Here is a 16009-nt window from a genome sequence, read left to right on the forward strand (position 1 = left end):
AAGTGTGGGGATAGGGTGGGTCCAGCAGACACAAGTGGGCCCAATCCAGCTCCACCATCTATGTATGCTCCGAGGAACGCTGCTACAGAGATAGGGAACATGGCATCCTCCAGATGTTGTTGGACTACAGCTCCCATCATCCCTGACCATTGGCTGAGGTTGATAGGAGTTGGAGTCCAGCAACATCTCAGGGGCATCATATTGGCTGCTTCTACTGTGGATCCATGGTTGAGACGAGACTTGAAGCTGGGACATTTCATTTCTTTGTTGTTGTATATAATTTTTATTGAATTTTCTGTTTTACAATTTAAAATACTCATTTAAACATCCTTAAAATATCAATGATTTCCCCTCTTCTCTTTCCATGGTTCATAAATCCCTGCATCTTTTACAAAAACCAAGCCATTATTGCATCCATCAAAACTTATTTACACTGTTGAATTTATCTTAATCCTGCCAACGTTTTCAAGTGTACACAATTCCCCTCCATATATTCAATAACTGTTTTCCAATCTTCTCTAAACGTATGTTCTTCTTGTTCTCTTATTCTATGTGTTAAGTCTACAAGCTGCACATATTCCATCAGCTTAAGTTGACATTCTTCTTTAGTTGGGACCTCGCGGGTTTTCCATTTTTGGGATAACAAAACACAGGCCGCAGTAGTGGCATACATAAATAACCTTTCTTTTTCCTTCACTGATTAACTCCTGCTTTTTCCCCCTAAGAGAAACCCAAAGTGGCTAAAAGCAAAGCAGAAAATAACTCAGTTAACATGAAATATCAGTCAGCAGAGCATCTTTCAAAACATAAGGCCAGTCAAAGCCATATTCATGTTGAATGTGGAAGAAATACATTCAATCCATAATGAACTAAGGCAAAGAAAAACCAGGGTCTTCCCTCAGGCCTTGATCTCTCCAGGTCCCCATGCTTGGCCTAATTTGTGCAGTGATGGGAGCTGCTTCTCTCTGAGTGGCCCCATGGCACTGAAGAGTGCATCTGTCTATCCCTCCCTGCTTCCCCAAATGCTACAGTTCCTGGGGTGCCCGTATTGGCACACAGGCCACATTGGCCAGGGCAAGGATGGGAAATCTGTGTCCCTTCCAACCCCCATTTCTGTTGACCATTGGTGATGCTGGATGGGGCAGTTGGGAGCTGAGTCCAGCAATATCTGGTGCTCCTCATCCCTAAGGTAGCGGGAGGACCGTGGCTTCCTGGTGGAGCTCATGCTTTGCACGCAGAACGTCCCGGTTTGCAGGACAAGGAGTGCTTCTGCTTGAAACAATGCCGCAAGGACAGTGAGTGGGAGACCCATTCTGACAACAAGCCATGTGAGCTGAGCTTTCAGAAGTGCACACATCCGCGGCAGTTCAGATCTCCTCAGAGAGGACAGGCTCTGGATAATCCCTGCTGTGGCATGTGGTGCAACAATACCGTTATCTCTCTCTCTCTCTTCTTTTTCAGCACCCTTACCCGACAGAGGACGAGAAAAGGCAGATAGCAGCACAGACTAACCTCACGCTTTTGCAAGTCAACAACTGGTGAGTGAATTATCGACCTCCTCTTTGGAAAGGACAGTTTCTTCACCAAAGATGCTATTCTCTGACCTACAGTCTTATCCTCTCGTCTCAAGTTGTTGCTGTGGTTCGCAGGTCAAAGCAGAGCAGGGCCATAGCTGTAGAAAGTTCTGGCCTCTCAGGGATATTCCAGGCTTCCAGTTTCCTTTCCTTTTTTTATATAAAAAAGTAAGCCTCTTGCCCAGAGATAGCCAATATGGAGCCTTCCACATGCTGGAACTCCCATCAGCCTCAGCCAGCTTGACTAGTGAGAATGGATTATGGGAAATGTAGTCCAATAATATCTGGTGGACACTGTGTTGGCTGTCCTTGATCTAACCCTTTGAGATATGAAAAACTATGCAGCCAGTATTCTATCCAATAGATAGAATTGTTACTGTGAGAAAATGATATTTCCCCAGGGTTCCAGGCAATGAATACAAAGGGACAATGGTTAAGTACAGTCGTATCTTGTTTCGCGACAGCAATCCGTTCTGCAGCCCCGGCCGCTAGCCGAAAAGGACGCAGGGCAAAGCCCTGAGTCTGCGCACGCGCGCCAAGCGGTTTGTGCTTCTGCGCATGCACAAAAAGCAATTTAGTGCTTCTGCGCATGCGCAAGCGGCAAACCCAGAAATAACCTGTTCCGGTACTTCCGGGTTTGCCACGGACGTTCGCCGGAATGGACGCTGGACAAGGCGGACGTTCGCGGAGGTATTACTGTATTAGGCTAGTTTGTGTTTGCAATTTTCTGTAAATGATTTTATTAACATTGAATACAATTAAACATGTTTATTTAGGTTCCCTGTGCAGAGGCTCTGGAAGTTCCTCAGTTATTCCTTGCCTCCCTCCTCCTCCCCTGTGGCTATAGGCCTGTAGAGGAAGTTTGGGCTGAAGGAGGTTTCATGTTTTTTAGAAAAATTAAAACCTGGGTCTGAAATGGACAAGGCTACCCATCATTTTTTGAGCAGGCAGACGCCATTCTGCCTTGACAGTCACCTCTGGTCCTTCTGTAGTTAAGATATTCTCTGTCAAGATTCACCCACATGGCCCTGGGAAACTTTCAGGAAGAACTACGTGTGACGAAGCACATATGTTTCTTTTCCCCTTTTGACTAGTATGCTTATGTGAGGCAGGAGGACATTTGAAGGAGAGAATCAGTGAGGAACCCTCTTCCAGCAAATACCGTATTTTTTGTTCTATAAGACTCACTTTTTCCCTCCTAAAAAGTAAAGGGAAATGTGTGTGCGTCTTATGGAGCGAATGCGGGCTGCGCAGCTATCCCAGAATAGCAAGAGGGATCGCTGCTTTCGCTGCACAGTGATCCTTCTTGCTTTTCTGGCTTCTGGGATTCAGAATATATTTTTTTCTTGTTTTCCTCCTCCAAAAACTAGGTGCGTCTTGTGGTCTGGTGCGACTTATAGAGCGAAAAATACGGTAAATGCCTAGAAATAAACTGCATAGACAAGAGTATCTGCCAATTTCGGTTTTTCGGTTTTCCTGTCTTAAGTTCAGTTTGCCCATTTCTTCATCAGTCTGCAAATCTTTTCTAAAACACACACACATACACACACACACACAAAACCCTTGCACATTTCTCCTAACACACACGTTTTGGTACACATTTCTGCCTATTGTATGCCTTTTTGCAAGGCACGTCCCTTAATGTAAGGCATTTGTGTATATTATCTTCACTCGTATACACGTATGTGTTTGTGTGTAAGAGAGAGAGAGAGTTATACTTTTATGCAGGTTTTCAGGGTTTGCTAAATTCCAGATCTCGCCACATGAGGGCACATTCCGAAAAGAAGTCCAGGCCAAAATAACAAGAAAATGTCACTTTGCAGAAGTGGAGCTAGATCCCAGATATGTTTATATGTACATGCACCAAAGTTTTTTAATCTCACGTAGGTGGTAAAAAATGACCAGATGGGCAGCCTTCCTTGTAATGGGGATTTTTCCAGGTCAAAAATAAAATTGCATTGAGATGGGCTGACAAGACTTAAATAATCAATTTCTGGCAACACACATAAACAACACTAGGAGGAGGGAGAAATTTGATTTTATTTGCACTTTAATGAGAAGCTACCTAACTCACACTTCTCAAAACAATGTGAAGACCGAAACACAGTCATCCTTCAAAAGTCACACTTCTCTGAATTTTGCAGTGCAATTCTCCAGCCAAGTAATGTGTACAAAATGGCGTCAACGAGAGTAAAGTAAGCATAAAAACACATATATTAGTGAAAGTAACATACAAAAATGCATTATATTAGGGGGGGGGTTGCATTGCAAAAACGTGTAAATTAGGCAAGATTTCATTCAAAAATGTGTATATTAAGGAGAAATGTTCTCTAAAATGCTAATGAAGGACTTGTTTAAAAAAACAGAAAAACAATTGGAAGCTGCTGTGGAAATGCAGAAAACTTAACTTAAGACTGAGGAGAGAAACTGAAAGTGGCAGATTCACCCATCCCTACTTGGGAGAAAGCCTCATTGAACTCAGTGGGCTTACTTCTGAGCAAGCATGCATAGGACTGCAGTGTAAAACAGTGGTGGACAGCAGATAGCTTGGGATCTCCTGATAGATCTTTGGGTGATTTGCAGTAGATCAACAAGATTTTCTGATTTTGGGCTTTCTAACAATAGTAGCTTCTAAAAGGCTTCCTCCCTACCTTAAATTAAGGGGCTGAGAAACACAGAATGCGTGGGGAGGGGGAAAGAAGAGTCAGATTTTTTTTCCTGAGCTGAGCAGGTACTCAGAAGTAGTCTGCCCTGCTTTTTTGAAATGTGAGAGGCTATTCTGCACCTGGTTCCAATTTGTGAACCTCGTGGTCCTAGTAAAACAAATGAATAAAGTAAATTGCACAAGTGTGAGGTCTGCCTCATCCCTGCTGTAAAAGACTTGGGCTTTGTTTGTTTGTTTGTTTGCATTAATATATTTTGTATTTCACCTGTATCCACCATGTTAGATAATTTACAAACCAGACCCTTTTTTTCTTCTGTGAAAGCAGAAATGCACCTCAAGATGGTGTGAATCCACTTTCAATGCCTGTATATTTTTATGATAATAATAATATTAATAATATTTTTTTTTATTTATACCCCGCCCTTCCCGGTTCAAAAACCAGGCTCAGGGCGGCTAACAACAAATTTAAAACACCTAATTATAAAAGCAGCATAAAATACTGTATAAAAACATGAATAACAATAAAATTCAAAAATCAGTTTAGGGGATATAAGCATTAGATAACCCCCAGGGCTAGCTGGCTGAATTGGTCCTACTTGGGCCAGCGAGGAGACCAGGGGAGAATTAGCTGTGGGGTCTCAGAGCGGGTGATCTTCATAAAAGGAGAGGGGGAGGGAAGGGAAGGGAAGGGAAGGGAAGGGAAGGGAAGGGAAGGGACGGGTAATAAAAGATCAGGCTGAATTCAAATTAAAGGCCAGGCGGAATAGCTCTGTCTTACAGGTTCAACGGAAGGAGGTTAAATCCTGAAGGGCCCTTGTCTCATGGGACAGAGCATTCCACCAGGTTGGAGCCATCACTGAAAAGGCCCTGGCCCTGGTGGAGGATAGTCTGACTTCCTAAGGGCCTGGGACCTCTAAACTATGGTTGTTCATGGACCTTAAGGTCCTCTGCAGGGCAAACCAGGAGAGGTCCTTTACCTTTGTACCTATATGGAGTAAGGCAATCTCACAAGTAACCTTGTCCCAAGTTGTACAAGAAATAGAACTGTAGAAGTCTTTCTTTTTTAAAATGATGCCACTTAACATGCAGATGGTCCAAATATGTAAATAAATGCATCCATTCATTCTGGTTTTTTCCCTTCTTGTGAGAAGGTTTATTAATGCCCGGCGACGTATCCTGCAGCCCATGCTTGATGCAAGCAACCCAGATCCTGCTCCTAAAGCCAAGAAGATCAAATCCCAGCACCGGCCTACGCAGAGATTTTGGCCCAACTCCATTGCGGCTGGAGTACTGCAGCAACAAGGAGGCAACCCTGGTACTAACCCTGATGGTAAGAATTTGATGTATGGCCACAACCCTCAGTTTGCTTTTTGATTCTATTGACCAGGCAATCGGCAACCTCAGCCCTCCAGATGTTTTGGGACTACAAATCCCATGATCCCTAGCTAACAGGACCAGTGGTCAGGGATGATGGGAATTGTAGTCCCAAAACATCTGGAAGGCTGAGGTTGCCTATGCCTGCTGTTGACTCTGACCATTTCAAAGGTGAACTACTTAGATATATTATATAAGGTTTCTCTGTCCCTAACGTTTTTCGAGTCTAATTTTGCACTTTTCCTCTTTGCCAGCACTTCATTTCCTGCTGTTCCGATAATTTGAAGCTAGCGTTTAAAGCTCTAAACAACTTAGATCCCAAATATCTGAAAGACCACCCCCTTCTCTACAGAGCCTCTTGGGTGTTAAGGTGAACAGAGCCGCTCCCCTACCCCAAGTCCATGTACAGGGCATGGCGGCTATGCTGCCCTTGGGTCTGGTCTGGAAGCTCCAGCTAGTGCAGAATGCCAACAGATGACAGCATGATACAGCTTTACTTGGCTGCCTGTATAGTACCAGGCCAGACCCAAGGTTCTTGTGTTGATATTCAAAGCCCTGAACAACTTGGGTCCAGGATACCTTAAGAACTGCCTGAGATCATATGTCCCAGCTTAATCACTAAGATCACCCAGAGGAGCACTGTAAGTTATCCCCTGAGTTACAGAGGCCCAATTTACCTCAACTAGAAACCAAGTCACCAGTCCCATGCTGGTGGAACACTCTTCCAGCAGAGATTTGGCAGGTGTCCTCACTTTTGACATTCTGGAGTCTCTTGAAGACCTTCTTATGCAGCTCTTGATTTTTTATTTTGATTACAGTGCTACCTCCAGTTGCGGACAGGATCCATCCCAGAGCTCTGGTTGGATCCCGAGGTCTCCGCAACAGGAAGGACTGCTTCTGTGCATGTGCGCGCAGCAGCAGACCTCTTCTGCACATGCACGTGGCGCGGTAGAGCGCTTCTGAGCCTGCACGCACGGCAAAACACTTCCAGGTTTGCCACTTTCGCAACCTGAAGTTTACGTTACCCAAGGGTAACGTAAGCCGAGGTGCTACTGTATATGCATTTTTCAAATGGTGTTTTATGTTTCAACGCTGATATTTTATTAAATGGCAGTATAGAAATACCGCATTTTTCTCTCTATAGGACTCACTTTTTCCCCTCCAAAAACGAAAGGGAAATGTGTGTGCGTCCTATGGAGCGAATGCAGGCTTTTGCTGCGCACCGACCCCTCACGCTCTCCAGGCTTCAGGCAGCTATCCGCAAGCCTTTGGAGTGCTCTGAAGGCTTGCAGACAGCAGCCTGCAGCCTGGCGAGTGCTGTGCCAACTCCCGCTGCGCTCGCCGGGCTTCAGGCAGCCATACGCAAGCCTTCTGAGCGCGGCAGGAGTTCCCGCTGGGCTCCGAAGGCTTGCGGATAGCTGCCTGTTCTGGGGGCTGGGGTCAGGGGAAGCTTAGGCTTCCCTGCCCCCAGGCCTTCAAGCTCCGGGAGCGGCGGCGAGGTTGCACGCAATCTTGTCGCCGCTCCTGGACCTGGGGTGGGGGAATAATTTTTTCCCCTTTATTTCCCCCCCCCCTAATAACTAGGTGCCCATAACAGGACTGAAGAAAGCCAATTTCCTTCAGCACGGGCAACAGTTCGCCTCAATTTTATCCTCAAACAATTCAGTGAGGTTAATTTAATGCACTGCCCCGGTGGTGGTACCATAAGCGGAGCTATTTCCCGTGCGCCATATCAGCTGTTTGCTTTTTCGTTCTAGGCTCTATAAACATGGAGAACCTGCAATCCCTCTCCTCTGATAACGCCACCATTGCTATGCAGCAGGCCATGATGGCAGCGGCTCATGATGACTCACTTGACGGGACAGAAGATGAGGAGGACGACGAAATGGAAGAGGAGGAGGAGGAGGAAGAGGAAGAGGAGGAGCTGGAGGAAGAGACCGAGGAACTCCAGACAACAAATGTTAGCGACCTTGGCTTGGAGCACAGTGACTCGCTTGAGTAAAGGACCCTGGTCAGTGGTGAAGCATACGCCTCCTGAGAAACCTGGCTGCTTGCCTAAATCATTGGCCTGAGAAGAGAGCCTGAACTTTCACGTACAAGCCCTGCACCCCTTTAAAGAGATCATTCAACGACAATGCCCTTACCCTGAGTCTGGCTCACCTGCTTTCAGCTGCAGGAGCAGGCACGAATGATGCACATTTAAGAGACCTGCCGAATGTGCAAAGTGATTATTTAAGTGAAGGAGACACGTTTACAAGGCACATATTGTGGCCAGTTCATTTCTTCTTTTTTCCCCTTTGTTTTTGATAATAACAACAAAAAGTGTTTTTAGGGTAAGCTGTTTTCTGTACGACTGAATGTTTTATGGATGTTCTAATGCAAAGCCTTTTGGTGACATGCAATTGAGAGGCAAGTCTGTTTTCATTTTCACGGCTTTTATGAGAGATTTATAGATGCAAAGAGAGAGAGAGAGAGAAGAGATTGATGGTTTTTACAAAAAGAAACTAAAAGACTGTAATGATTATAAATATCTAGATGTAGAAAAAAAACAAGTTTGCAAATTTGCAAAAAACCAACAACCACACGACTGGACGTTGAGCGAGAGTTTAATGCTGGACCCAGGTAGATTCCTGGTTAGTTCTGAAGAAATGGATATCAAGTCTTCAGGATTTCAGTGGGCCAGATCCCAAGGCATGTGGAGAGAGCCACATTGTGGTTAATTTGAGAAATGAATACCACACTGCCATCTGAACCATTTGGGTAGGGGAGGTGAAAGGTTTTAGCCCTCTGAATGGAAATGTCATAATAGTAACATGCCTGGTTTGATTCCCTGCTTACAGGATGCAAAGTCAACAACCCCCCCCCCCAAAAAAAAAGAGAGAGAATGCCCCTGAATAATTATGTTAATTGTTTAGAGGATCATAAATTGAGATGTAACCATTACGGCTTTTTGCATTGGTTGAATATGAGCAGGCTCAGATTTCCAAACGTTTACAGGTTCACAGGCCAAGCAAAAAGTGGCTTGGAGAATTCACAGGTTTCTGAGCAAAGAAGAGATTTTCTGGAGCTTAGTGGAACTGCTCTCCAGATGGTGAGATAAATGCCCCTTTCACAATCTCATTTCCCTGGAACTCGTCACCTGTCACCTTTTACCACCTGTGTCTCTGCCACCTCCAGAACCTCCAAATGAAAAGGTCTCCCAGGCACAACACCCAACTGGATGCGTTTTATACATTCAGGATCAGGATAAGATGAAAAATAGCTGCCCCCCATTGACCACCATCACTCACTGCCTTTGGGCAGACTTTTCTTTAAATCTCTCCACACGAGGCACACAGTAGCTCACAAACATGGATTGTCCTGTGTTTTCCATCCTGCTGCAGTAATCTTTTTTTTAAAAGCCATTTGGCGCCCAGGCGAAGAGGGGATCCACCATGCATGAACAGCTCACCTTGTGGTGGCAGAGCTTTAAAGCAGCTTCCATGTTGATATAAGCACTAACCATAAGAATGCCTTGTTGGTCTCTGAAGCTGTTTTTTTGCCGCTTAAAACTCATGAGTGTGGCCCGTAAGTCAATAAACAGCCGCTTTTAATTCCAACAAGCGTTCCTAGAAATGCAGCTGTTAAGTTTGCCTAAATCTGGTGGAGTTCGCCATCAAGCAGCACATGCCCACTTCAGCCTAAACACATGCAAAGCGCATGCATGCATGCATGCATGCATGCAAGCTCCTCAAATAGCAGGTGCAGTCCTAAGGCCAGCAAAGGAATTTGCGCATGGAGCCAGCCCCTGTGATACTTCCGCCATAGAGAGACATATAGCAGATTGCACTTTCCTCCTAGGGAGCGTAGACACTCCCAAACCAGAAGATGGTGCGTCTGATCATTCAATGAGCATGACATTTGAACATGCAGTTCAGGGGGGGGGAGTGCGCGACTCGTAGCCAAGGAGGCTTTGCATTTTGAGATTCGTGCATGCAGTACTGTTGCACCAGTCCTGGGTCAGAGCGTTCCATCACACTCATCGGCAGTGAGGTCGAAAGGAGGCAAGGGTGGAACACAGGCTGGTATCTCCAGGAAAGGAGGAAATGTAGTCAGCGTACATCCAGTGGATACCCAATATCCTGCACCACCAATCCTAAATCCTTTCTCAGAAGTAAGCCCCACATACTTAGCTCAGTGAGACTTTCTCCCTGGCAAATACATGCACTGTAACTTCTAATGCAGCATTGGGCAGAAATAATCAGAATGCTTAATGGAACAGCATGTGCAACGTGACTTCTGCAGGCAGCAATGCAAATCAACCTCAACCAGGGGGAAGCCAATGTTGCTTCAGGCTACAGCTCCCATAATTCCTGGCCATTGGCCATGCTGGTTGTGGCTGATGGGAGTTGAAGTCTCCCTGCAACCCAGGGAAATCAGAAAGGCCAGAAACCTCAGGATGGCTACTAAAGAACTCTACGTTGGCTCCAACCACGTAGGGGGCTGGTCAGTGTTGGGTCCAGGTTTGGGGCAGCCCTTGGGCAATGTTATTTCAACAGGCCCCCTACCAGAGTGGGTGTCCGTGCTCCTTGCCACAGCTACCCTTGCCCATATGCTTGCTTTTTTCTCTTTGGGCCCACCTCCCATGGAAAGGCAGCAAGGGATGTAGATTTTACTGGTCCTCCTCACTCCATTCAGCACTTGGAGACAGCAAATGAATAAACACAAGCAAGGAGGAAAACTCCACAAGGCCAGGAAGCTCCCAGGATTGGCTGTGAGGCTGTAGACTTTTGCCCAGTTATGCCAGCCCTTGACGCCAGCCCAGTTCTTTCTACTCCTTGGTTTTGTTGTCCTCCATTTCCCCACATTATCAAAAGGTAGCAAATGCCCCACTAGGTGCTTGGAGCCTGCACCCAACAAGCTCTCCAATGTGTTGAGTTTTTTTATGGTCACTTGAAGCCATGTTGAAAATGATAATCTAGGAGGGGCGAATTTCTCAGAATCGAAAATTAACTTTCACACTCAGTCTTTCCATTCACTTCCCAGTACTAAATGGAAGAGGGCTCCAAGAGAAAGCTCCTAAGTTATCATTGCCCCTATCTTCACTTAACTTATTATTTTGTTTTGTACATTGTGCTCAGGAAAATGTCTCCAGTGTACAAAAAAAAATTGGATTGTCAGCTTGTGAACAACAGTTTGTGGACCTCTGGATTATCTGGTGGTCAAATGTCCCTGAAATGAATGTATTTTTCCTGGGAGGAGGGAGCTGCTGTTTCAACAGAGATGTAGGACCCCAATAATCTTATTTATAATCTGTGTTATCCTAGCAATCTGTTATGGGGTTGTTTTTTCCTATGCTGTCATTGCAATGAAGCTCACTGTTCCAAAGTTAGGGGTTCGTCTTCCTTCCTAGCAAGGCACAATCTGTCCTGCCACACGCAAATCCTTGCAAATGGTCCACACTCCTTTCCTCAATGTGTCAGCCGAACAAACCACAAACTTCCGAGACAAAACAATTCCCCCACCCCCAATTTTAATGTTTTGATTACCCATTAAAGCTTTATTTGTCTCTTCCAATTCTTCCCTCACGAAGCACAGTTTTTCAGCTTGCCCCTTCTTTTGGCTCTTAGAGGAGTTGAGAGGTTTGATCAATCGCTTTACATTAAGGGTTGAATCGATGATAATTCCTTGGGAATGTATTGGAATATCAGTGGGCAGGAAAGCTCCCGTTTTTTTGGATACTGATATGGCATGAATGTAATATGTAATTTCATAGAAAATTCATTGTAATTTAGTATTAATTCATGTCCATTTATTATAAAGTGCTACCAGATGAGGTTTTCCAGCTGTATTTCATTGTGTTTATTTATATGCTCTTGTTAGTAAAAAGGATTAGGAATAAAGAATAAATAGAGACCCAAGTCGACAGGAGGGAGCCCCATGTTACCTCGCCACAACATGATGCACCCAAGGAAGATGTCCATTCTCAATGGTTATTTCGGCCAATGGCTCATGCGCTTGCCCACTCCTCTCCTCCAGCACAGCCACAAAGGAGCTCAGAAGGATGGCTTCCACTTTCTTATAAACCATGGCTTGTCACGTCGGCCGAACCCAGCAAACCGTGGCTAATCCTATGTGGTTTGTTTGAAGCATCCCAGCTTGTTCTGAAGATTCCTTGTTTCTGAAATCCGTAGCTAGGATTAATCACAGTTTTTAGTCCCAATGTGACAGTAACCTGCAGTTAATTATTATTTTTTAACTGAAAATTCCTTTGGGGCAGAGAAGAGGGGCAGTGTACACAAGCCCAAGGCTTGCACAGGTTTGTTCCCATTGTGATGGGCCGTGGTTTCTCACTACTGAATTTTGTGGCATGTAGATCATAAACTTCACAGTAACAGTTTTACTACAGGTGTAAGAGCTGCCTCCATTCATGTCTAAGAATGAAGAAAAAAAACCTGAACACCCTTTCTGCATGGAATATACGCATGCATGTATCAGATCATTGGTCTTGTGTACTGGGAATCTACGCCGCATTTGACACCAAGTACGTGGCTCAAAGCTCTTATCTCCCTCCTGCGTGTTGCATTAATTTACTCCACAATAGTCAAGTTCCATCGTTGATTACTGTATGTAGAAAATCTCGCCAGCTGCAGCATGCACACTACATGGCGCTGTATTGCTCATGCGCTTGCATCCACATGCATGCGCACTAAGGTCAGAAGGCCTCTAGCGAATTTGGGAGATTTCAGATCTGGAGAGCTAGCAGTGGGGACTGAAGAAACCCAACAACTACACTGGACATTTTTCGGAAAGCAGTCTCCCCACTAAGAATTTTTTTCCCCCATCCCCAGCAAAATAGGGACAACTTAGGGGTTGTGTTTCTTTTAGAGTCTGGGATCAAAATAGGGGGTCCTCTCTGCTTAATAGTTGGGGTGTGTTCTATATATTTAACTATAAATTATAAACCCACTCCCTTTTCTGCAACGAGGCCCTCAATACACAATTAAATAACACTGGTGACAGAAAACTAAAAGATTTAGGAGCTTCACCAAAACAAACCACAACAGCAGGAGGAAAAACAACTTTCAGGCACCTGAAGAAAGAAGGAGCCAGCTAGGCTTCTCAGGGGAGGGAGCATCACAACCTTAGCACCACTACTGAGAAGATTCTGTCATGGGTCCCAGCCAGCTGAACCTCTGAAGCAGAGATGGGGAACCTCAGGCCTGGGGGCCAAATGTACCCACTCCCAGGCATCTCTGTCTAGTCGTCTTGACTCTTCCCAGGCCATACACCCTCCCGAGTGTCAGGCTTCAGTGACTTGGCTTCCTCCCCCACTTTGACCGTAAATAAGCAGAACAAAGTGAAAGGAGTCTCTTACCAGTTAGAAATTTTAATGATCACAGAGAGAGAACAAAGAATCCCTGTCCTAGGAATAGTGGTGCTCCCAATTAAGGGTTCCACCCACTTCCTCCCTAGTCACCCACTTCACTTCCGCACCTTGCAACCACTGTGCTTTCTGTGTTGCCACCTTATCTTCTGTCCTTGACCTTGGGGAGAGAGGATGAATGTCTTTCAGCAACAGTGAGTCTGGTAACCCTCTCTCTCCCAGTGCTGCTTCTCCTAGCTGTTCCCCATCCAGTATTTCCCAGCTTCTGCCTTCTGAACTATGCCCCTCTGCAAACCACTGTTCCAAATCTATACTGTCCTCCTGCTCCCGGGAAGATTCAGGATTCTGATCAGGAGCAGGGGGAGGCTCCCATCATTCCTCCCTCAGCTCAGCCCTCCTCAGCACGGTCCCTGACACTGAGTTACACCCCTCAGCAGCCCATACCTTCCAACGTTTCTCCAATGAAAACAGGGACATCCTCCCCACCTGCCTTGATTCATGCCCTGCCCTAGAAGATTACCCAGAACGGAATGTTAAAATGTGAAAAGGGTCCCCCACTTCTGTTCTAAAGGCAAAAGTCCCCAGAGCAAGACAGGGTGGTCCTACCATTGGGTGGGGTGAGGCAGCCACCTTAGGCCACAGATGCTGAGGGACAGGGAGCAGCAGCAAGGTGTTGGAGGGCAGAGATGTGGGTAGCTCTGCATCCCCTAAGGCTTAGTCGAGGTGGAAGATGCTGCACCACCATCAGCAGTGTTGAATTAAGTTTCATCTCTGAGGCCAGTCTCCTTCTGTATGGACAGGAGGCATCACCTTGTCCTCTTCCAAGAACAGAAAAATGTCTTGGGTCAACACTGGTTCTGAAAGGCCTTCAGTGACGAGCCCAGTGGGTGGGCAGACTCATAGCCCACATCTGCACCAAACATTTAAAGCACTATAATACCATTTCGGACTGAACCAAAATAATCCTGGGAAGTGGGAACTGTAGTTTGCTAACGGGTCTGAGAGGTGTTTTTTTTATATATATATAATAATATTTATTGGGTTTTACAGAAAAAAAGATTCACAAAAACAGAAAAAAAAACGTACACACATAAAAAGAAACAAAACCAAAACTTAAAAAGACAAATTAAAAATCCCTTTTTCAAATATCATGCCATTCATTAACTTATTTTCATGACTTCCTCACATCTCCCTTTTTTGTATCCCATTTAAAAATGTAAACAGCAAATTCATATCTTCTTAATTTTACCCTTAGTTAATTATCCTCACGAATTTTAACTTCTAATCATATTGCTAGAACCACTTCATTTCATTCCAACATCATTCGCATTCAAAAATTTTGCAATGTTTCTGTAAATACATCTTAAATTTCTTCCAGTCTTTTTCCACCAACTCTTCTCCCTGATCTCGGATTCTGCCAGTCATTCCCGCCATCTCCATATACTCCATCAGTTGCATCTGCCAATCTTCCAGAGTGGGTAGATCTTGTGTCTTCCAATGCTTTGCAATGAGGATCCTCGCTGCTGCTGTTGCATACATAAAAAAAGTTCTATCCTTTTTTAACACCAATTGGCCGACTATGCCCAGAAGAAAGGCCTCTGGTTTTTTAAGGAAAGTGTACTTAAGTACCTTTTTTAATTCGTTATATATCATCTCCCAGAAGGCCTTAATCCTTGGGCACGTCCACCAAAGGTGGAAGAATGTACCTTCAGATTCTTTACATGGGGTCAGAGAGGTGTTAAGAGACCCTCCATTTCCCTCCCCGAGCTACAATTCCCAGCATGCCCTGGAAAGAGTGATTGCCTGCCAAGCCACTCTGGGAAAGCAATAAACCATGTGCTGCAGTCACACAATCAATCAATCAGTAGCTGAACTGGGTTCCAAACAGTCACAAAAACAAAACAAAAGAGCCGCAAAAACAAAAACACAAAATAAATAGCAAAAACAGACCTCAGCTTAAGAATCAAAACAGAAGTGTGATACTGAAAATGGAAGTGTAACACTCAAAACAGCACGTTTGGCTTCTGAAGGAAGTTCACAAACCGGAACACTTACTTCTGGGTTTGCAGTGTTTGAGTTCCAAGCTGTTTGAGTACCAAGGTGTTTGAGAACCAAGGTGCCACTGTGATGCAGTCCCCCACCCCACCAAAAAAAAAAATTTAAAAAAATTTCCCCTACCAGAATGCAATTTTGTATGTTATTTTCACAAATTTCTATGCTCATTTCCCCATCATGTCAATTTTTGTAAATGTTGTTTGGTTGGAGAACCAAAATTTGGAGACATGCAAATTTTGAAGGATAACTGTGTTTTGGTTCTCATGCTGTTTCCGAAAGTGCTAATTTTCCCTTCAAAAGCAAACTGGATTGACCCCCACCCCCACCCCACAAGCCATAGCAAGTGCAAAGTCCTGCCATTTGCAGAGTTCTTCATTGAGGATACATCATATAATGATTTAAACACATGCCCACCCCCTGAATAGAAATGGATCTTTGGGAGGGGGGGTGGCAGTGAGAAAAGCAAGTGCTCAGCACACAGCTTCCTTTGGGATCTACGGCTGGCCGTGCTAATTAAAAACCAGCCAGCAATTCTGCTGCCAATTTGCATATCTGCCGCTTTGAAGCGATTATGAATATGCATGGCAGCTCTTCAACAGAGATACTGGCCTCTTCAGAACATCTCCCAGAAAGCACCCTAATAAATTATGTGGAATGTACCTTGCATGACTGGCAATGATGCTTTTTTTTATAACCTTCATCATATTGCAGCGGCAGCAGGGAGGGGAAGAGGACATGATTTAAACACAAAAAGAAATGGGAGCCGTAATTTTTCTCAGCACCACAGGGGCTAAACCACAGGAGCCCATCAAATTTGTGCCTAGCATTGCCGCCTCTTTGGCAAGCCGTTTTTAATCTCTGCATTTTATCTCCTTGCATTACCAATTGCCAGAGGCTGCCAAACCTGCTTTCAATAAGCACCCCTCTCTCAAAAAGCAAAATAAAAGTCCTTGCACTATTTTTGCTCAGCGATAA

General features: G+C 44.9%; 1 protein-coding gene across 7 annotated transcripts in view; it reads left to right on the top strand.

Moving 5' to 3' along the window:
• The window catches only part of PKNOX2 (PBX/knotted 1 homeobox 2), a 456599-nt gene extending 445165 nt beyond the window's left edge, over positions 1–11434 (top strand). For all 7 annotated transcript variants that reach the window (XM_079955104.1, XM_079955109.1, XM_079955105.1 and 4 more), the window contains 3 exons: positions 1462–1538; positions 5391–5569; positions 7371–11434. In XM_079955104.1, the coding sequence (XP_079811230.1) occupies positions 1462–1538; positions 5391–5569; positions 7371–7615 (501 nt within the window). In that variant the 3' untranslated portion in view covers positions 7616–11434. The remainder of the gene's footprint in view (positions 1–1461; positions 1539–5390; positions 5570–7370) is intronic.
• The last annotated feature ends 4575 nt before the right edge of the window (positions 11435–16009 follow it).

This window comes from Podarcis cretensis, assembly GCF_951804945.1.
Source record: "Podarcis cretensis genome assembly, chromosome: 15".
Lineage (NCBI taxonomy): Eukaryota > Metazoa > Chordata > Lepidosauria > Squamata > Lacertidae > Podarcis > Podarcis cretensis.